This window comes from Carassius auratus, chromosome 30, assembly GCF_003368295.1.
Source record: "Carassius auratus strain Wakin chromosome 30, ASM336829v1, whole genome shotgun sequence".
Lineage (NCBI taxonomy): Eukaryota > Metazoa > Chordata > Actinopteri > Cypriniformes > Cyprinidae > Carassius > Carassius auratus.
The window spans coordinates 15,495,274-15,518,569 of NC_039272.1; the positions used below are offsets into that span (position 1 = coordinate 15,495,274).

The 23,296-nt window shown below is 35.7% G+C and overlaps 1 protein-coding gene across 1 annotated transcript; it reads left to right on the forward strand.

The window, feature by feature from the left end:
• Nucleotides 1–304: 304 nt before the first annotated feature.
• On the forward strand, nt 305–16,275 carry LOC113050026 (neuropeptide FF receptor 2). The gene is made up of 5 exons (XM_026212742.1): nt 305–434; nt 6,066–6,424; nt 13,207–13,306; nt 13,852–14,764; nt 15,092–16,275. The coding sequence occupies exons 2-5, from the start codon at nt 6,070–6,072 to the stop codon at nt 15,107–15,109; spliced, it is 1,386 nt and encodes a 461-aa protein (XP_026068527.1). The 5' UTR covers nt 305–434; nt 6,066–6,069; the 3' UTR covers nt 15,110–16,275.
• Nucleotides 16,276–23,296: the final 7,021 nt, after the last annotated feature.

Sequence of the window (23,296 nt, forward strand, 5' to 3'; positions counted from 1 at the left end):
GGTTGAAATTGATGGGTTTGTCCGTGGAATAAGTTTTTTTTAGGTCTATTAAAGTTGCTATGGTGATAAATAATGTAAATCAAAGCAGTTGACATTAAAATTAACTTGCAATGAAGAAGCGGCTCAACAAGAACATCACAAAAGTCATATGTGTTATAATGGTATGCGATTTTTTTCCCCTTCCGTTTATAGTATTTTATAAGAAATTTTTGGCGTGTTTATTCACTTAGGGTGGATTGCAGCTCGTGTGCAGTTTGTTTCTCCTCCTCTTTTCCTCTCGGTAGTAAAAGCATCAGCAGCAGCAGCAGCAGCAGGCGGGAATTTCTCCATCAGGTCTAAACAGTAGAAGCGCAGCGCGTGCAGAAGCAGCAGTTTACTAACCAGCGCGCAGCTGGAGTTTCTTCTGAATCACGAGTGGAAACGTCTCATAGAAGGTGATGTGTTTATTTTGCTGTTTTTTTTTTTTTTTTTTTTATTGTTTGTATATGGATAGGGAAAAAAATTGTTTTCAAAGATCACGTGACGTGATTGAAATCGCATGGCTTTATTTCAGATTGATTTGCATTAGTTTAGGCTATTTACTTTACGCGATGTAGCCTAGATTTTAATATGAAATATTACTGGCAGTCATACTGACTGAAATGTAGGCTATATCAATACAAATAAATAACAAAATATAAATAAATGTTCTCATTTATTGATTATTTTTTCATTGGTTAGCTTATATATTTTCTTTTTGAAATGCTTTAGCCTATGTTAAGCTTTGCATGGACACCTAGCACTTTTATAAATATATTGCCTGCATTATTATTTATTATTTTATCGTTCATATATTTCTTGTAGCCTAAGTTTATGCATACAGTTAGTGCTTCTGCCGCTTCATCATGCTGTTTGTCCGTGGAAATAAGTCGCGCCAGATTTTGTCGCTTTAAAGTGCGCAGTTGATGAAATTACTAAAGTAAAATATTTTTTTTTTTTTTTTTTTAAGTTCCTACCCTCATTTGCACTGTAAATGATGTTGTAGCATCGCGTTGTTTACCTTCAGTGGCATGGGTCATTGTGCTTCATTCCAGCAGAGGACAGCACACGTCAGTGTGATGTGTCAAACGAGGAAGATACATGAACATAAATACAATATTATGACAAAACAGATCAGATCAGTCAATAACTTCAATTATTATAGGTTAAAGGATATCTGGAATCTGTGGGAAGACTTAGCTTTTTCTAGGTAAGATGTAGCACTTTTAACCAGCTCTCTGAGTGTATCATTTGCTGAATTTGCCTTCATCTATCCCCTGCACCCTTACCTTATAGGATGTGCTATAAGTTAGTTTATAATCTATAAATAATGGCTGGATTTAATTGAGCAAATTAATGATCTACTAAAACAATAGTTAAAGATTCTTTATAAAATCGTTTAATAGCCGGTGAATTGTGGAGGCAGTAGTTTCAAGTGATGAACATAATGTTAAAATTAAAATAACTGAAACTTTGAGCACATGGAGATGGTTTAGAATTCAAATGAAACCCTTAAAATGCAACACAAAGTCTTTATTTAGATGTTGTCTGTAAGATAAACTGCAAAGTTGAAATTCTGGATGTGTTTTTATTGGTGATGCAGAGTTTTTATAACAAAGATAAGTGGGGATTCAATCATTTGATCAAACAGTGCAATGATATTTGGGGTGAAATTGCTGCAGTGTTTGGTTGGGGAGCTTTGAGAAAGCTGTGGTAAGATTTAATGTTAACACTCCAGAGGAGGCACAGTGTGTACCGCTGCATGCGTCATCATTTAAGAAACACAGTACATTTGAATCCACAAAACAGTTTGATCTGCCCTTAGCAAAGACCTTGCAATGGGTATGACTTAAATGCTGATTTTTACTGGCATGAATAATAGAAAGCTGCTTTGAAACAATCTGTCTTGTATAAAGCGCTATGTAAATAAATGTGACATGAACTGACAAAAAGAATATATTATAATTTATAAATAATATTTTGTTTATCTAGCTAGTTGTTATGGAACCCTTCCAACAAGATATGGCTGATTAAAATATTTTCAGTCTCTGAATATTTTTTTTCTCCTCATATAAATTGGATATAGAGGATAGAAATAAAGGGAAAGAGGATGTTTGAAAATAATTGCCAAATGTCTGAATGAAAACACGAAAGTATTTCTCTCTAAAGTTGAAGGGGGAACACACACACACACACACACACACACACAAAAGTATATTTATGCGTTTCGCATAAGATTATATATTTCTTTTCATTGATTTTCCCTTGCTAGCCAGTAGGATAATATGTCAGCTTAGCATACTCTTACAGAACAATTCATGCTTAAGGCAACATTAATGTTTTCTTATTCTCATGTATTTACAACATGTTTTTTTGAATATATCTATAGTATACATTTTATTCCATAGTATCTAAGAAATCTCTCTTATAGTTCAAAATATTTATGTGCAGCCATATGAAATATACTTATAAAGTTCAGCTATACTTTGGGACTTAAGATTGAATCAGAAATCTTATCAATGTTAAACACATTGATACATATCTGGGCTTTGAAATCAGTTCTTCTTTTTCAGACTCACTGAAATGATCAGGTTGTTCTGGAAAGGCATTTATATTTTAGGCAGAAGGGACAGATGTGCGTACTATACGTTACTAAACAATGAAGCACAGTTTATCTCTGTTTAATACAGTTCATTGTATATCAGCACTGTTCAGCAGAGTTATTGAATGCAAAAGAATTTCATTTACCAGATGGCTTTTTTACATTGACTTCTACATCTTTTTATCCACAATTCATCATAGATGATATAGGCTCTCTCCATTAACATTTGCCTCAAAATCTGTACAGAGACATTGAAGTGCTCATGCAAGCTTTGTGCAGCTGCTTTGCAAATTGACAAAAGAATGTTGGTCTTGTCAGTTCTTGTCTCTGGTCCATCGGTGTGCAAGACTTCATGCTTAATGGATGAATGTCACTGAACTATTAAGTGGCGCTTGAAAGCATGAGGGACTTCAGCACACATGAACGTCGGCACACTTTTAGTATTGCTTCATAATCCTGAGAGAGTAGGATTAAATTGGTTTTATAATATATCAATGCAAATCATTGTCTTTGTTCTTGGTTTTGCTTTTCAAAAACAAAACTGCATTTTCACTCTAACTGAACTTCTAAGAAGAAAAAAAAATGATGTAAGGGGATTAAATACCATTAAATCAGAAAATAAAGCAGTGGAGCACAAAGCAGACGGGTTAGGTGTGAGTAATGCTGCCTAATTCAAATACGGCATTTATACACTTTATGATTATGACTAAGTCATTGAAGTGCATTAACACCTCAGTGTTTTCTGTTTCAGGTACATTCTGTGCCATTATTTTTTCTGGTTTATAAGCCTTTTTCAAAAGAGAAATAAGAAATGTACACTGTAAAAATATCTTGTTAAAGGGCTAGTTAAGCCAAAAATGTAAATTAGGCTGTGTTTTACTCATCCCAGAGGCATCTTAGGCTTATATATATGACTTTCTTCTTTCTGACAAGTCCAGCTGGAGTTATATTAAAAATTGTTCTGGCTATGACAAGCTCTGTCATGTTGCAGTGCTTCAGTCCAAAAGAAGTGAAATAAAAAATGCTCATCCATAACAAAAAATGTCTCACAAAGGCCTCCTGTAGTGAATCCATGTGTTTTTGTAAAAAAAATATCCATACTCAAAACGTAATAATCACTTTAATCTAGCTTGCGCCAAAACAGTTGTACACGGAGGCAGCTCCAGGGCTGTTTGAGACACTTTTTTTTTAATGGATAGGTGCTTTTTATTTAACTTTTTTTGGACTGAAACACTGCAACAACCGCTGACTGCAATGATAGAGCTTGGAATAGCCAGCACAATTTTTAATATAACTCTGACTGGATTCGTCTGAAATAAGAAAGTCATATACAGATAGGAAGCCTCGGGGATGAGTAAAACACAGCCTAATTTTCTTTTTTGGTTGAACTAATCCTTTAAATATATGGAAAAAATATGTTTGCTGTGATTTCCAGAAATTAACTGTATAAAATATGGTGACAGTGTTTCAGGATGACATATGATTTGATATATAGTTGTTTGTGCCAAAGGGACTTATAGCAAATACTCTATTATGATTATTGTATTACAATAAAAGTTGTAACATTTTTGGGATGCCCCCCCCCCTTTTTGCATTTGCATTTGCTGTTCAGTCCAACCCATTCAACCCAAAGACAGTTCTTTGAATCAGAAAACAAGAAAGTTCAAATGGGGGTGGACAATATTGAGTGTCAAACCAATCATAATTTACATCTCATCTGCTCACTATTAGCTGCATGGGATTTGATGCTTGGGGAGATCATGTCCTTCAGAATTCACAGTAACATAGATCACATCAATTGTATAAGGCAGCAGCAATCTGAAAGTGAAAATGACTTTGAATACAAATTAAGTTCTGTCAAAACAGACTATAAATAACTGATGCATGGTCATTTATATTTACATGAAGTGTTGATCAAGAGTTAGGAAGGTCAGACTTCAAGGCTATTGCAGCTTAATTGATCTCTGAGCATTTTAAACCTGTCATATACTGATTATTATTTTACTCTTTTAAACTTTTTAGTGGTTGCTTGAAATTTGTCCTCAATTTGAGTCAACTTAATTAAAAATAAGCTATAGAAGAACTTCATTCTTATGAATAAATGAAGCCTGTTTCTACACGCTCTGTATTTTTATAAAAAAATGACTGCATGCACTTCAGTAACAAACTAAGGAAGGTTTATCACTCAAATGTATTTGGCAGCTTTTTTTTCATTGGCAGCATTGTAGCATCTGTTCAAGTGCATTATTTGTTTTTTTAGCTTTAAGTGTTTGTAGCCCGTCATATTGTCTTTAGTTTTCTGATGTATCTGAAGCATTAAATTTCACATTTACACTTGCTGAAATAGCTGTTTTGTGCCACTAATATGGTCGCATGTGTCTTTTATAGAAAAACACTGTTCTGTCATCAAAGAATAGTCAAGGTGAAGGTGAGAAGGACAGTAAATTCATGTGAATTGAACCATGAATTATACACGCCATCTGCGATTTAGAAACACTTCATCAGACTGCTGTGAAATATGATTAGAGATCTCTGTCAACAAGAGTCAATGAGACATTTCATTTCTGAAATTAAAACTAAATAATTCAATAAAAACATGTGCTGTCACATCCTAACTCTGTTGAACATGAGCTTTTACACCTCATTGCTCCCATCTCTTCAAGTCTTTGTTTTACTACATACAGATCCCTCAACTAGAATTCACATTCAAAGTATTTTTATTTCATAAAAAACTATAGTTTGCAAAGCATAAACAAAAAGCAGCAATTGCTCTGCTTTTTAAACTATTTATTAGGAGGAGTGGGAAAAAAGACTCAATAATCCATCTGCCTTATTTCCTTCATGCATTGTGTATGTCATATTCTGTATGTCACACTTGTTTATCTGAATATGTGACCTCGCCTCAAGCTTTCAAGTCAGAGGAACGGAGCTGCTTTCCATTCAGATTAAAGATTGTAACCAAGCACAGATTCTTCTCCAGCACTCTTAAGTGACATCATAAATAATGCAGTTTATTTTCCAAATGTGACTACAATTTAAATCATTCATAACCTCCCCATTTTAGCTATGTAAAGCACAGACAACTGCAAGCAACTAGTTGGTTAGATAATGGAATAGGATTTAGATTTAAAGCATACTGCATTTTAATGCAGAGGGAGGATGCAATGAGAGCGTATTTGTGCACACCTTTTAAAGTAGTTCATTAAAATAATAACATTTCATTGTACCATGTGGGAATATGGCAAAGGGTATTTAGTTGGTGGAAGTATTATTTTCGATTTAATGTGAAAGAGGGTTCCAGGATCATATACTGGATAGTTAGTTACGTTAATATTTTTAAAAGTGCATTGTCTTTTCAAGACTAATCATTGCTATTTGTTTTATATAGGCCACCTTATGAAATGTAGATGAAAGACAGGTCAGATATTCTTCTCTCTCTCCTCAGAAAGATGGCGTTGAAACTAATGGACCCAAACTCCACTCTATCATCTCCATTCTTCTCCCCTGTGGAGAACGGCCACAACGTTTCAGTGAACCATACCTCCTCTCGTCCATATCCTTATCCAGACGTCACCTACGTGGACTTCTATCTGCATGAGCCCTTGGTGTCCGCTATCTTCATAGTATCCTACCTCCTCATCTTTATTGTGTGCATGGTGGGAAATGGAGTGGTGTGCTTCATTGTTCTAAGGAGCAAGAACATGCGTACGGTCACCAATCTCTTCATTCTCAACCTTGCTATCAGTGACCTGTTGGTTGGCATCTTCTGCATGCCTACAACATTGGTGGACAATATCATCACAGGTAAAGGCATTCTTGTTATTGTGATTAAATGTTTCCTGTGTTTTTTAGACAAACCTTAACTATATCATGTCAAACATTTGTATTATATAGCCTACTTCTTTTTATCGTTACTGTAAGTATTAATTAACTGAAACATTTATGGATCTTTTGTTTCAAATCAGTGTTTTTGAGCTTGTTTCAAACATTCCACTAATTTTTTCAACTCAAAGCTCAATGTTTTGACCAGCATCCACAATCCAGCACAGCATCACACATCAAACTATTGATGTCTGCATAACACATCCTATTTCATTCTCCACCACACTCACCTCTAAACAAACAACCATGCCAACATTTGTGCTTGTTTAATTTCCCATTATCATCATCTTCATCCATCGCTGATCTAATAAAAAATACCAAATGGCAGGCTATGTTTTTTATGGCCACACTGCAATTTCTCAATAAAGATATCCATCAGCAAAACATGTGTTGATGTGTGCAGTATAGTGCAGAGTTCTGCATGTTTCCTGTTTAGTAAACCCACCCCACACATACATTACTTATCGGAACACCCAACCCATTATCCAACAGAAGCACTCATTTAAAACTGTTCCAAGCCAACCTGTTTGACATACAAATTGTGACATTTAAAAACAATAGACACGTAGCTCAACATGTGTGTTCATTGTATAAGTAATAGAAAACTTTTACATCACAATGGGCCTACATCACATGAAAAACCCACCTATACAGGCTATTTTTGAACAAATGTGCATAAATTATACCACAGGCTATATAGATGCCTTGAATCCATGAGGCTTTTCGACAGATTTACTCTGCATTTAAATGCTGTTTTCTTGTGTCTGCAGTGCATACAGTCAGTGGCCGCTGGTCCTCTTAGCAGCATGAAAAAATAAACATCTGTACAAATTATGAAGATAATATATACAGAAAGCAATCAAAGAGTGATTCCTTTTTATAATTAAGCTGTCAATCATTTCCGTTGCAGTGGGATTTGCAACAATTTTCAGTATTGCAAATCATTTTGTAAATAGAAAACTTTGACAAAGCATTAAAACAAATACAGAAGTCTTGGTTATTGGATCCACAGTCCGCCCGTGACTGTTGATTCCTGATATTATTCCATCCTTTACATAAAATAGATAACCCTAATAGAAAAGATATAAGGGATTTTTTTCTGCACAGTAGAAACATTGGTAAATGATAAGAGAACTAAAATAACTTTGACAATTTTAAAAATGATTAGTGTTGATGCCGCACTATTCACATGTCAATTCAAGACATAATTAAATTCAAGATATAAAATGTATTTTAGAGTATATGTAACATATGTGACTCACATTCATAAGCACTGTTATCTTTGCCATCATCAAATGCTGTTTTAAAGTTCATCAACCCTACTAATTTAATAACATTGAATAACAATCAAACTTTAGCTGATTTTTAGATATTGTACATTTGTTGTGATGCCTGAATACACTTGTAGCTATTAAAACTTTTACATTTTTTTTGTACACAATTTTTAAACTGATCACAAACATATCCGTGACAAAAGGATAGTGAGAAGATTATAACAGAAACATCATGCTACACGCTCCTTCCCAGATGAGAGTAAACTATCCTGTCAGACCCCATTTGATGATTCAACAGATATGTGACTGCATTGAATATGAGTGTAGACTCATAGCATTTTCTCCTGCTTATGGCTTAATAAAAAATGTGTGACATTGAAATTTATGGCATTTAGCAGATGCTCTTTTCTATGTGATACCTGATGATGGCTGCTCTTTTCTGAGCTACCAAACAGCTGAGGAGCCAAATCTCATTGAACGACTGAACTCCCTCTCTGTCCTCACCAACAGGACTGCAGCAGATGAGCTGCCTAAAGAATATTTAGGTCAAGATGACATAAATCTTGATGTACAACCAATGTTTTACCCTTACCAGAGCTGCTTTTCCACCTAAGGCCTCGCATGTAACAGCTCCATGTTACTGGCTTCACTACTCCCACTTTCAAAGCCAAGGCAAAGCAAAAATAAGTGTTGACATATGGCAGGAAGATTTTCCTGTTTTGTGTGAACATCACCTGACAACAGCAGTTGAGTTGAATTTGTTCTCAGCTGTGTACTATGCTGCATCCTAGCAGCACATAAAAACATCAACAAGGGTCAGAGCCTATTTGGTATTTGATCTGCTGGAAAATGCAATGCACCAAACACTCCAAGGCATTCCAAGAACCTCAGCGACAATACCATTGTGTGCGGTTCAGCATAAGCAGACCATGACAGCAGCCTTACGGCATTATTCAGAGGATTAAAGAAAAAAGCCTGACCCTTATTCGCAGTAAATATAAGTTTAATAAGTCTACGTTGGAGATCTTTGGAGTTGTGTCCTCAGCAAATAGCATACAGTATCTGCTGAGCTCAGAAAGATGACTAGAGAGTAACACATCAGATCTCTAACCATTGCCAGTAAAATGCTAATGTCACAGACATTACATAAACTCTGTTTTGACCACTAACTTTTCTTGATATGATTTGATGGTTTTAGCATTAAATGATAAAAATCCATGTAAATTTCAGTCTTACTGTATATGACTGTCCGGCCGATTGTGTACAGCAGTGGGAGCACATGCGATTAGGGAATAGGCATCTTGTGAGTTTTCGTAAAATAACTAAATAAATAAACACAGAAAAAAAAAACTCTCATTCACAAAACGTCTTTTCAAATGATGTATAATCCTTCTTGATCTTGCAGTTTATAATGCAAAATAACAAAATTAGCTGTGTAAAACATTGTATATGTTTTTTTCCACAGTTTTTATTACTGCAAAGAGACCCACTTTAGTGTGGGGACCAAGTTTCACTATAAACTAACTACAGTATTAACTATGAATTCTGCAGTAATAAAGTCCTAATTTGCTGCTTATTGATAGTTAGTAAGGTAGTTGTTACGTTTAGGTATGGGGTAATATCTCAAATATGGTCATGCAGAATATGACATTACTATTAGTAACTGTATATTGACATTCAATAAGATTAACATTATAATTCAATTATGTAGATTAATTTAATCTAAATGTACAATATTTATTTAAATGGATTCTTTATCAATAGTTTGTTTATTATATTTATTATGCATTTAATATTCATAACAATATACATATTAATATTCATGATAAGTATTATGCTATTTGTTTATATAACACCAGCAGAGCTCTTATTGATGGTGGAAAATGACACTCACAGACAGAGCTATTGTGTGTAGATGCGAAAGCACTTTCACTTCTACATCTATGGCAATCCATTTATACTCGTAACAAGTCATTAACCCATCAAATTTATCTGAACAATCAGTTGCAAACAGGTTTCAGGCCATCTGATGGAACTGAGTGTTTTCTTTGTTAAATACAGAAAAGGGTCATACAGTCCACGTGACATTGTCTGTCACGCCAGCCTATTTCTACACCCTCAGTCTTCTGTGAATTGAACAACATACCAACAGCCTTGACTCTTGAATAAATCAGAGTCTAAACAGTCCTGTTTCTTCCAAAGTGTTTTCTCCAAGGTTTTGATGAAACACCATCCAGTGAGATCTCTCAGGTCTTCCAACCAGAGATTATTAGTTGTCCCAAAGCTTTGGAATAGTCTCCATGCTTTTACATTAGAACGTAATGTATCAATAGTGCACTTGCTGTGTTATTTTCCATTTATGTAGTGTTTTTATATGTTATATGTTTTATCTTCTTATCCAGCTTTAGTTTTATTTTATTTATGTCCTTGTATTTGCCATCCTATTTTGTAATATTCGTTCTGAACCTGAGACCTGTTGCTGTTGTGTGCTTCACCATTTCACTCATTCACATGAGCTCATATAGCTTCATGACTGACATTAAGTGCTATGAACAGATCTTCTGCTGACTCATGAATCACATCAGACTATTAAAAAGGCAAAAACCCACCTAAGACAGTAAAAATATCTTGTTCTTAACTTAATTATGAGTTGAGGCTCTCCTGGCCTTCGGGGGCACAGGTCATAGCAGACACAAGGACAGATACACATTGTAAGGTCCCCCATGCAATCTACAGTAGAAAACCACAGCATATACTGTGTCATGAAATAAATACAAAGGATGGATTTATGCTCTCAAATGAATGGCCTCCACCCACAGTTCAGCTCTACTATGTAAATTTAAAGTGTGTCTGTCTGGTGTTTTTAATGTGACAAACCTTGTGCAAATTCATTCATACAGAGTTTTCTCATTTAAATGGCGGTGTACCAAAACTTGTCTCAAAAACGCAGTTTGAAACAGCCCTGTTTTCTGTGTCACAAACAATTCTGTCAACATGAGGGGTGGGGGAAAAGGTTTCTGTTTACAACGTGCCATACGATGATCAAAGATTTAAGCGATACAATTATTTACTAAAGGGGTTGGTGTGAAAGCATAATTGCAAAATAAATTGCTTTGGTTGGTCAGCTTGTATGTATGTTCTATAATATGGAAATAAAACAAACTAATAATAAACTCTGACAGAGTAGCCTATACTTAGACGCTTTTTGACAGTAAATGGTTGAGTAAGTTTGCACTAGCTTGGATTTCACCAATGCAAGATGACAGGATTCTGGCTGCAGGCGAATGGATCTTTTGAAGTTCATGCAGACTTCAGACAAAGCACTTCACGGAGCTGAAACAGTACAAACGGCAGCTGTGCATCTTTCTAAGAGAACTTTGTGCAGTGCTACAAAGATCCCCTTGCCGTGTTTCACAACAAACATTCCAACCTTCCTAACAGTAAAAGCCTGATGTGTCTAATACAGACCTACAACAGACTTACAGAACATGAAACTGTAGGCTTAATGCCACCAAAATTCATCTCAGACTCTGAAAGTTAACTAAAAGTATTTTACAGAGAGACAATGTTTACCCATTACTCTTCATTCCCCCTCATCTAAATCCTCATGAACTTTGTAACAATCCTTTGTAAGAATCTGCTGCAGTACAATCAAGACAACTGATTCAGAAAAATAAACATCCTCCATTGTGTCTGACTAACAACAAAAGTTTTTTTTCACAAAGCATTTTGTTTCCAATAGTACTTTGTGGATGTTTATTTCTAAATGTTAACATTATGATAATCTCATTTAGACCTTCAGTGTGACATTAAACTTGACATAAAACTACGCAGATTACTGAATAATTGACGTCATATAATTTTCATTTGTGTTGTGGAGCTGAGCGACACAGTAAAGAAAATGCAACTCAAATGCATTATATATTTGCACCTTTTAGAACAATTGAAATCCACACGAACAAGAGTGGTCATATTCACACCAACGTCACTCTTTTTGCTCTGCCCACGTAATTTGTTCCAAATGAAGCCACAGCAGAACCAAGTGTTTCTGACTGAGTCAAGGCTGCGTTCCAGTCTACCCTAACTGTCCTGTAACGTGAACATGCCAACATGACTAAATAATAGCTGTGGGATATTTCCTTCACTGACTATGATCTTCATAAGAATCAGAAGTGACACATGTTCCTTTCTAGAACACCACATTTTTCATTCTCTCTCTCTCTCTCTCTCTCTCTCTCTCTCTCTCTCTCTCTCTCTCTCTCTCTCTCTCTATATATATATATATATATATATATATATATTTGCAGTTAGATTCATATAATTAAGCTAGGCTGGATCTGGATTGTTTTCAGTTCTCTGTATAAGTAAACCTTTAATACTGTATAACCCCTGACATTATTTGTCTTTTTCTTTGTTGGGTCCCCTCCTCTCATTATTTCGTTAGCTGTCTTACTGTCTCCTACATGTCTCACAATCTCTATCCATTTTTTTCTTCTGTTCTTCAGACTCATTTTCTCTTGCACCATCTGTATTTTAAAAAACTCTCTTCATTTGTCACATCATTATTCATACCCACACGTTGACCAGCTGCTGCACAATATCTCCAACTTTAATCAGCCTCTTAAAAGGATCTTCTGGGTTTAATCTCACAAGAGGTGAACAAAAACAACCGGTCCCCAAGTGACTGAGCTCTGTTCTTCTCATCAGTCTCTTCTATAATCCATTTAGCTAACACCACTCAACACACAAGTGCCAGTTCCACTTCGTAAGCTGAAAGAGTCAAGGGAATGTGTTAAAGTGGTGTCAATAAGTGAAAAAGAGAGTAAATGAGAGAGAAAACCAAATGGGAGAGATAAAAAAAAATCCACATTGTAAAGTCTGTATGTCAAGTTGCATTAACTGTAAATAAAACTGACAAAGTAACAAAGAGTAGGAAACAAAAAATATACTACAGTAGTAACTGTCTTGCATAGGGAGTAAAATTACAAAAAAAATAAGTATTTAAAAGTTGGCTAAATAGCAACAATTTCATACATTTCAATACAGATGCTTGTAAATGATGTCACAAATTGGGAATGTTGGTCTAAAGTATTATATGAAAAATAAATGGTTCCTGAATATATATACAATATGTAATTTCGGTCACACTTTATTTTAGGGTCCAATTCTCACTATTAACTATGACTTTTGCCTCAATTAACTTATTATTTGCTGCTTAGTAATAGTTTATAAGGTAGTTGTTAAGTTTAGGGTATTGGGTAGGATTATGGATGTCATGCATTATATGTACTTTATAAGCACTAATAAACAGCCAATATGTTAATAATAGACATGCTAATAAGCAACTAGTTATTAGTGTGAATTGGACCCTATACTAAAGTGTTACCGTAATTTCTATCCTGTTGTTCATACTTCACTTTTCTCCTGCAGGCTGGCCTTTTGGCAGTTTGGTGTGTAAGTTGAGCGGGATGGTGCAGGGAATATCTGTATCTGCCTCTGTCTTCACACTAGTGGCCATCGCTGTTGACAGGTGGGCAAAAAAAATAAAAAATAATAATAATGATACAGTCAATATAGTTGTATTTAATAGTATTATTGAAATAAAAAATTTTGTGTATATGTGTTTAATATACACTACCACTCATTTTTGGGGGTCTGAATTTTTTAAAATTATTTTTAAAAGAAGCCTCTTGTGCTAACAGTTTAAATTGAATTCATTCCCTTTGATGGCAAAGCTGAATTAAACTAGTCTTCAGTCAGTGTCACATGATCCGTCAGAAATCTTCAAAAATCTGATTTGCTACATCTGAAAACATTTGTTTAGAAAAAAAAGTAATCTCTTATCTTTGTTTTTGACCCTAATCTTCATTTAAAATGTAAATAATGTAATAATGTGAAAATTATCTTCACGTTTATATTTATGGTACAGTTTTCCTTAAAACGCTTTCTTGAAACACATATTTTCTGTTTCTGTCTCAATCTCCTCTGCTCCGTTTTCTGTCACCCATCTCTTTTCCTCTCTCATTTTAATGTCTTTCTTCACACTCTCATCCTTGTTTTATATGAATGTGTCAGATTCCGCTGCATTGTCTATCCCTTCAAACAGAAGCTCAATATCTCCACCTCCACCCTCATCATCATCATCATCTGGGTTCTGGCCATCTCCATCATGTGTCCGTCTGGTGTCATGCTACAGGTCACCAAAGAGCACAGAGTCTCTATCTTGCTAAGCGATGGCAACAGCACACAACCCTTCTACTGGTGCCGTGAGAACTGGCCAAACCAGGAGATGCGCAAGATTTACACCACAGTACTCTTCGCTAACATTTATTTGGCACCTCTGACCCTAATTGTCATCATGTACGCCCGGATTGGAATCACGCTCTTCAAAACATCCATGCCTGTCCCTGTGAGCCAAGTTGGGACTTCAGGCTCCGGTTGTAGCGTTGGGAAAAACAGCAGATATGAAAGTCGTCAGCTGGTGTCCCGGAAAAAGAAGCGGGTCATTAAAATGTTGCTAGTGGTGGCCCTGCTCTTCATCTTGTCCTGGTTGCCGTTGTGGGCACTCATGATGCTGAGTGACTACGCAAGCCTGAGTGAGCGTCAGCATCGTATTATTAACATCTATTTTTATCCTCTGGCCCACTGGCTGGCGTTCTGTAACAGTAGCGTTAATCCCATAGTCTATGGGTTTTTCAATGAGAACTTTCGCAAAGGTTTCAAGGCAGCCTTTAAGCTTCAGCTCTGCTCAGCCCATTCGGGGATGAGAAGGAGCTACTCTCACCGTCTGCAGGGGAATGCTGTATTACCTGCCAACTTGCCCCTGACCAAGGAGTCTGCACTCGAGGCTGGAGGTCCGAGACCAGGACAGGTGCTCATCCAAGAGCTGGTGTCGGTGGGCAGTGGGAGGGGTCTGGGTGACAGAAGCCAGTCTTCAGGCAAGGAAAACGCGAAAGAACAGGATCTGATCATGGAAGATCTGGAGAAGGTTTGTGTGTGTGTGTGTGTGTGTGTTAGAGAATACTGTACATTTTATTGTTTTGGACTTAATATTCTAGATATCATATACTTTTACATGTAAGATTTTTTAATGTATTTAATTGATTAATGTATTTAATGTATTTAAAATCACGTTTCAAGACGAAGACGAAGACCTTAGGGTCGAAACATTGTTCTTTTATACATTTTTGAGAGCAGTACTGGCAGTGTGCCGATTTTTGTTTATTGACTGTGAAGGGTTTCATATGATCTAGCACCTGCCCAAAGTTTTTGGATGTGTGCACATTACACTCTCTCCATTGTCTCTTCTTCACAGGTAATGTACGATCTATAGGTGCTTAGTGATTTCATGGAACCCAGTCAAAGATACTGTGCGCTCAGATGATTCGATGCTCATGAAAGGCTGATTTTTCCCTTCTCGTTGAGTGTTTTTCTTCTGGGAGGACACCTTGAGTTCATCTTTCATCTCTTTTCATCTAGGCAAAGATGAAATTTCAAATGTTATGACAATAATTGTGCCAGACAGGCAGACTGAGCTGGAGGGGTTAAAATTCAGACATGGTGTGTGACAAACACAAAGAAGGCCATTTTGTGGACTTAGCTTTGACCTAATAAGATGAGAAATGAAATGACATCTCACTGGCTGCCAAATTATGCCCAGTGTGATTTCATGGCTGTATTAGCTGATTGCATTCACCCTGTTTGACCTGAGGAAAGCATCCTGAAGGAAAGCACCCTGAGGTTTGTCGAAAATTGCAAGGCCACAAGGCAACAACATGGATTTTTCCATGACTTTAAGCCTCATCTGAATGAAGTGCCTGAACAGGGGAAATCAGAGAGTGCTTTCTATTGCATCTCCTCTCTATCTGGTAAAATGACTGCATTTTTTTCAAGTGGTCTGTTCAGTTTCTCCTGTTGTACAATGATTACCATTTTTCAAATCTTTCACTAACCAACACTGAATGAATGTCAGCAGCAAAACTTGCTGGTTTACAGGGTGAATGTAGGTCTTCATCTCTGCCTATTTAAATGAGGAGCATCATGACTATGAATCTATATTAGCATAAAATAGCTCACTGTAACAGGAAGGGCATTTTGCCAGGGATTTTCAGAAACACTCAACAGTCTGTGCTCTGACATGGGGGACAGTGCCTGAGGACCTTTTCAGACTCTTGAATTCATTGTAAATGGGCTGCTGAACAGAAGAGCTGTGCCTTAAAAAGAGGGCATTAGCGGTCAGTAACAATGAGAACTTGAACGTCTCCTATGGAATGAGTTGAGAAACAAATCCACAAGGAAAATGGCAAATGTCCAGATTGTCTCTGGTCTTTGCATCTGACATTTATGCATCTCACAGTTTCTCTTTTGGCCCTACTATGAACAAGATTTCACGCTTTTATTTGTGTAGAAAAAGAAAAAGCTTACTTTACAATGATGTATTGTTGTCTGTGTAAATCTGGCAGGTGTTCAATTCTAAAGTGATATACTTGATGTACACAATGTTTTGCTGCTACAGTGTCCTCTGTGATTTTCTTTATTCATTTTCAGTTTGGAGCTTTGCACTTCAAAAAAAACATCCAAGTTCTGTTCTGAAGTTCCTGTGTGTAACAGACAAAATGATTGTTGTGCTTCTAATTAAGTGATAAAAAGCAGTTGCAAACTTTTTACAAAAAACATTATCATCTCTGAACTAATAAAATTGGTATAAAATTATTGTCAAAATTTTACTTTTCACTACCAAATTATATGTAGTATCTAAGACGAGATATTAATTAGATGTGAATTCCTGAACTTAATGAATGATGTAATTCGCTTAGCCTCAAATACAGCTCTGCTGCGGTACTCTCAGGAGAAAAAGTACAAAACCTTCACTGCGGCAGCACCATATCAAACTGTTTTCATATGTACTATATTAACTTTTTAGTGATAAATAAAGTACAAGCTTTTGTACGTTAGGGTATGGCCCCAGTGACAGTTTTGCACCTCAGGAGTGTATTATTAGCATTATTCACAGTCTTGCACACTAACTTCCTGTCATGTGCACACTCTCAAACAGTAACTTCAAATACTTTAGTAACCATGGTAAAAGTCATAGGATAAATCATATGATAAAATCATAGGATTAAAAAAAAAAACTTTTTATCCCTGCTTTTTACTGTTTATTGTTCAACACTTCTTTAGATTACAAAACTGCTACAGTAAATTATATATATATATATATATATATATATATATATATATATATATATATATATATATATATATATATATATATATATATATATATATATTAGGGCTGTCAAATGACTAAAATTTTTAATCAAATTAATCAGAATTTTCAGTGGATTAATCATGATTAATCACTATTTGCAAATACACCTGAATCCTAACCATTTTTTTTTTTCTGAAATGCGTACCAAAGGATAAATAACAGGACACAGATACGTAATGTTCATGTATTGATTCATCAATATGTGGTTCTTTTTTTTCTGAATTTCAAAAGTTTAACATTTACTTAATCAAATTTACCTGACCACTATATCAAACCATGCCATTTAACTACAGATAGTGTAAGAGTTTTAGGTGAACCTGTGGTTAAATATAGCCACATATCTATGAAATTATGCATAGAGAAACTCGAAAGAATGAACTCAGAAACACAAACATGCGCCACAATCACATAAGCAGCACTCTGGGCACTCTTGTTTTTAGGAGGTGTTCATTTGCTCTGCCACAATTCTTTAGGATCGATATTTTCACGTTCTGAAGGCTTCAAGTGCCAGTAAAACCAAGTAAAATGCAAATGCTTTTTCAAACAGCTGTAATTTTCGCTGCATTGCATGTATGCGTTCTGCGCATGCACAGTGAGAAACACAGGACGCTATAACAGGAAGAAGCTCCAGCGTATCAACTACCAAAGTCGTCTCTGTTTATCGAGCTTGGCATGAATGTATTTGAGAGTAACTGGGGTAAAACCTTAAGCTTCTTCGGTGTTTTCGTCGCGGCGCTCGCCGCTGTTTGTTACTATCTTGAGAATTCAGAGATCGACGAGACTTTCCAGAACTAAATAATTTGTCACACTGCGCATGCGTGAAATGCGTAAAAAAATTTGACGTAATTAACGACAAACAACTAATTAACGCCGTTAACGCGCTATTTTTGACAGCCCTAATATATATATAAACCGTGTATACATTAACATATGAAGCCTAAAATTGTATTAGGCTATAAAATTTAGTAAATAGTTTAATAGTTTTAGAAAAGTAAAGAGAATTTAGATTTTGGATGGTTTTCCTCCAAATTAAGAATGTTTTAAAGAACCAATCATTTTTATTGTATTTCCTTTGACATTTATCAAAATATAAAAAAAAAATTCAAAGAATGACAGTCATACAGGTTTAGACTGACATAAGACAAATGGGTGCACTATTCCATTAAAGATGTTAAGCATTTATGTTAATAGGTGTTACATCACTGGTAGTCAGTCTTAATACTAGAGCTCTGAAACAACAATGTCAATAATATACTTGCTATGTTAAATTCTATCTCGGTGTTCTCTTGGCAAGCCATGGCGACATTTAATGTAATCTCAAGTATGTGCTGACAATGTAAAATATACATGTTTGTGTGTGTTTGGGAAAAAGGGCTGCACTTAGTTTCAATCTCCAGTTGCAGCACAGCATCTTTAAGAGCACAAATGTGCACAAGTATCTTGATAATGTTAACAGCCCATGGCCTCTGATCTGAAGCCAGTTCTGTTTCTTCTTTATTGAATCATAAATGTTCCTCTTTCAGCTCTTTGAAGCTTATTTTAACTCATCAAGTGGCAATGATAGCCTTGTGGTTAAAGTCAGCATGAAACAGAAGTAACTTGCAATCATCTTTTCTTACCTACTGGGTAATATCAGAGTGTAACAGCTTCTTGAACAAGAAAAAACATATTAATTTACCAACACCCTGTCCATGTAGCCACACTGCAACATGTCTGCTACTGATTAAGTAAGCAATAGAAATAATGAGTATTACATATATATATTTGCATCATTTAACATCCTTATACCCTCAATCATTTATTGTACTATTTGTGTTATTTTGATCTGTTTGTGTATTATTTAAGGCTATGATCTCCGAACACATCCCTCAGTTTTAACATATTCCAGTCCTCAGCTATTGACATTTGGCTTAGGGTCTGGATTAGGGTTAGGAATTTTCCTTTTAAAGGGGTCATATGATCTGATTAAAAATTTTCCTTTCTTTTTGGAGTGTTACAAGCTCTTTGTGCATAAAGAAGATCTGTAAAGTTGCAAAGACTAAAGTCTCAAATACAAAGAGATATTCTTTATCAAAGTTAAGACTCTGCCACTCCCCCCTAAAACGGCTCGTTCAAACACGCCCCACATCTCTACGTCACTATATGGAAATATTTGTAATCCCGCCCAAATGTTCATGCAAAGAAAGAAGGCATGGTTTCAGTAACCACAGTTAGTGTTGAAGCAGCCATGTCAGGGAGATGCTGTGTGTTTCTAGGTGAAAGCAAAAGCACTTTATTTGGCCTTCCAAAAGAAGATGCATTTAGGAATATTTAAGATTACTTACAACAGAACAGCAACACATTTTATTGGCAACTGTTTCGTGACCTAGGAGAGGAGCTAATTCTGACTTTGCTACGACAATCTGGCGCTTCTGAATCAGCTACTGTAAATATGTTTTGTCATTAGTTTACATATTTGCTACTGAATGTGCAAATGCAGAGTTTTGTGTGTGTGTGTGTGTGTGTGTGTGTGTGTGTGTGTGTGTGTGTGAGAGAGAGAGAGAGAGAGAGAGAGAGAGAGAGAGAGAGAGAGAGAGAGAGAGACAAGGTCACAAAGAGGAGTCCGCTGTCTTAACCGTTCGTGGCTTGTGTACTGCAAACACACACGAGCTTCATCACTGTGTCTGTCACACCACTCTGTTCCCCTTTCAGGCTTGAACTGATGGCAAAATGGTAAAACTAAGGACATTATTAACTGTCTTTACATTTATTTTAAAAGATGAAGCTCATGCTTATGGAAAGGGGTGTTACTTGCTGTGTTCGGCCAATCACAATGCAACGTGTCAGTTGGCCAATCAGAGCCAACTGTCGGAAGGAGGGACTTCGTAGAAAATGACATGTTTGAGAGAGGCGGGGCATAGATGTACAGTATTTGAAAAAAAAAAGTGTCTTTTGAACATTAAAAGATGCCAACATATTCTGTTACACCAAATACACAAAATAATGATCCTTAAAAAAGCCTCATATGACCCCTTTAAATATTCTGACAAGGCTAGATTCATAGATACACTTGTTTCAAGAGGATTCGGTGAATATGAACATTTAATGATACCGAAACCAGACGAAATGAAACAGATGATGAAAACCAAATATGTTGTTAGACAGTGGTACTGAATTGTACATTTTGTACTGTATGGTAGTAATAACTGTGTCTGAGCACATTGGAATGGTGTTTGTATTTACTTGGAATGTCAAATCCATGAAACCACATGATGTCACATTTGAAGATTTTCTGGACATACTTATTTTTGTCATTGTTTAACAGGTGTCCATTCCTGTGTGACAGTTTGCTTGTAAAAACCTCATATCAGAGTATACAATTCCCTGAATAGTCCTCAATTGCATATTTATACAAACACTAAAAACAGCAAAATAAGGGACTTTTTCTTCACCTTTTGAGATTTCTATTGCTTTGTGTATCATTACAAGCAAAATGACTGCTCATCTCTGTTGTTGTTTAAATATAAATAGTAGAATGTGTGACAGTAAATATATTGTTTTTGCCTTAGTAGCCTATATATTTAGTAAAGCTAAGTAATAAATAAAATGTTGTGTATTAAATGTGTTGATCGTGTCTGAGAAATGCAACTTTTGAGACGTGATTTTAGAATTGCTGTGATTGACACCTGTGTTTTCTTCAGTGTGTGCCAGCTTTTGCAGTACAAAGGCATGTTCAATCTTTTTTCATATTACTTTATATATTACTTTATATTGACATAAATCCTAAAACTTAATTGCTATTGTCATTGTCTGAACTTCATGATTTCAGATTAATGAATAGGCAGACCATGAATTACACCTATATTTGGTGTAAAAAAAAACAAAAAACGATGAGGTCATGAGGAAGTTCAGAACCTCCAACAACAAAATAATGTAAAGCACATGTGAAGAGGGTATTTGGGCACTGCATCAAACCCTAACTAACCCTAGTTATGTGTTTTTGCCGTGATTCATGCTCCCTAAATTTAGTCCAGTTGGTCTGAAATGTTTGTTTATAGGCTTATGCTCTATAAAACAATTCCTTCATTAAGTGGACACAAAACATTCTTGGAAAAATTGCAGAGATTCCCTCCAAACAGCACCCCTGAGAAAGCAATATACCTCCAATGATTATCTTTTATTGCAAGACACTGGTGTGTCAACATCATGCTTCACTCTGACTCTTAAAATCTGTGTCTGTATTTTTTTGGTATTGGTGGCATGTGATTGATGCACTAAAATGCTATGGTTGTTTCGAGGAGTGAGGAGGTCCAGTTATTTTATGGACAAGCCATGTGAGCACATGATATACAGTAAGCTTTATGGATGACATATTATTCATTTACATGCATGTAGCCAAAGTGGTATATGTAATGCTAATCCAGAAAATAATCTAAAGGAAAATAAAGTGAGACACTGTCTGCTATTCATTTCAGTGACAAAAAAGTGTCCTACAGTACTTTACCCGTATTCATGTTATAGAATAATGACATTTATTTATTCACAAAGAATGAGCTGCTTGACTGAAGTGTTGGACAGAGGAAAAGGTAAATGATGTCTTAAGCCTTCCCATGACAATGCCATGCAGCAAGCAAAAATGAAAAAAAAAAAGCACTTCACAGTTTATGACAAGGACTTCCTGAGGGAGGACAAATCATCCATTATTAGATTATCTCTAAAAGTATTTCGATAAGGGAGAGAAATGGCAATTGTCCATTAAAGGATTATTGTAAGTGCAATTAATTTTAAAGAGAGAGAGACTTAACTTTCTGCTGATTATTAAAGAGAGAATAATTTTGCTACTGTTCGTGCTCACTGAAAATTAATGAAAGACAGCTTGTCTCAGATAGTTGTTATATGCTGACTGAGGTGCTTTAACTTCATCAGTGACAAAGCGTTTGGTGCTGTTTTGACAAATGACATGAATATAACTAATGCAATCTCACAGTGAAATGCAAGGCATATTATATTAAATAAAATAACTTGTAATTGAATTTGGGCTGTAGATTAAATACTGATGGAAAGCATGTACTGCTTGTGATTGAATTAACTAATCTCGATTGGTTTCCCTTTGCGGTTTGAATTGTAGTTATACGTACAACAAAATTTAATTTAAAATCCTAGAAATATAAGAAACTGATATAAACAGATATGTGCTTGTTGAATATTCTGAACACAGGTACCATGTTTACATCTAGAGCAAAATCAGGAAATTGGTTTAAGACTGTGCATGTAAACACACTTAGATGTAAACGCACTTAGTAAGCCCTGTTGCAGCCGTCATTGCCTCTGCAGTGCTCATGTCTTCTTTCATTCTCACCTCTTCTTCTCTGTTTTTTTTTTTTGTTGTCTGTCTCTGACCTTATTCCCCTGTGGCACTTTTGTTTCTCTAGTACTAGTGTGATCTCTCTTGTACACCCTCTATACCAGGGATCCTCAAATCTTAACCTCGAGAATGAGATCCACTTCCACGCAGAGTTTAGTTCTAACCCTAATCAACCACACCTGAGCATGCTAATCAATGCCAGTCGGTGTCTTCAGGATCATTAGAAAATCACAGACTTTGACTTTGATCAGGGTTGGAGCTCAACTCGGCAGTGCATTGGACCTCCAGGGCAAGATTTGAGGAACCCTGCTCTATACAGTCATACAGTGGCTCCCCATTATATTGGTTTTGATAATATATCATAAATATATATATAATTTTTGTTGTAAATTTTCCGTTATTTCTTCTTGCATGTTTTTAACCCTCAAGATTTAATTTTGCTGGAAATTTGCAGTTTTTTATTTATGTTTGTGAATATGGACTTATAATGTTATAAATGTTATTTTACATTGAAAATAGAGTAACTGGCCTATAGTGTGTTTCCAAGTACACGTTAAAACTTACAATACATGCAGAGATTGAGTTTAGTGCAAATCTCTTTTTGAGTTTGAAAAATAGACAGAGAGATAAAAATTGGAGCTTCCAGAAGAAGGACAGAGATTACAGACTAAAGTCCATAACCTGAAACACTAGCATTCATGTATTCTGCATGAGGGGCTGTTAAAAGCCTTTCAGGAAAATTCATGTCACTTATTCCAGGTACAACGTCTGATGTTTCTGCTTCAAGGAACTATCTCTTGGGTACTGAGGTAAACTGGGCTTCACCGTAAAAAGGGATAGAGAGGGTGTTAGATTGGGATGTAAATTCAATATTGCTCAAGTGCTTATTTTCTCACCAAGTGCAG

What these genes read in the sequence shown, in the direction of transcription:
- LOC113050026 (XM_026212742.1), top strand. Translation starts at nt 6,070, where the DNA reads ATGGCGTTGAAACTAATGGACCCAAACTCCACTCTATCATCTCCATTC. An exon ending in GGTGGACAATATCATCACAG is followed by an intron (nt 6,425 to 13,206) that starts GTAAAGGCATTC and finishes TTTCTCCTGCAG; the next exon opens with GCTGGCCTTTTGGCAGTTTG. An exon ending in GTGGCCATCGCTGTTGACAG is followed by an intron (nt 13,307 to 13,851) that starts GTGGGCAAAAAA and finishes TGAATGTGTCAG; the next exon opens with ATTCCGCTGCATTGTCTATC.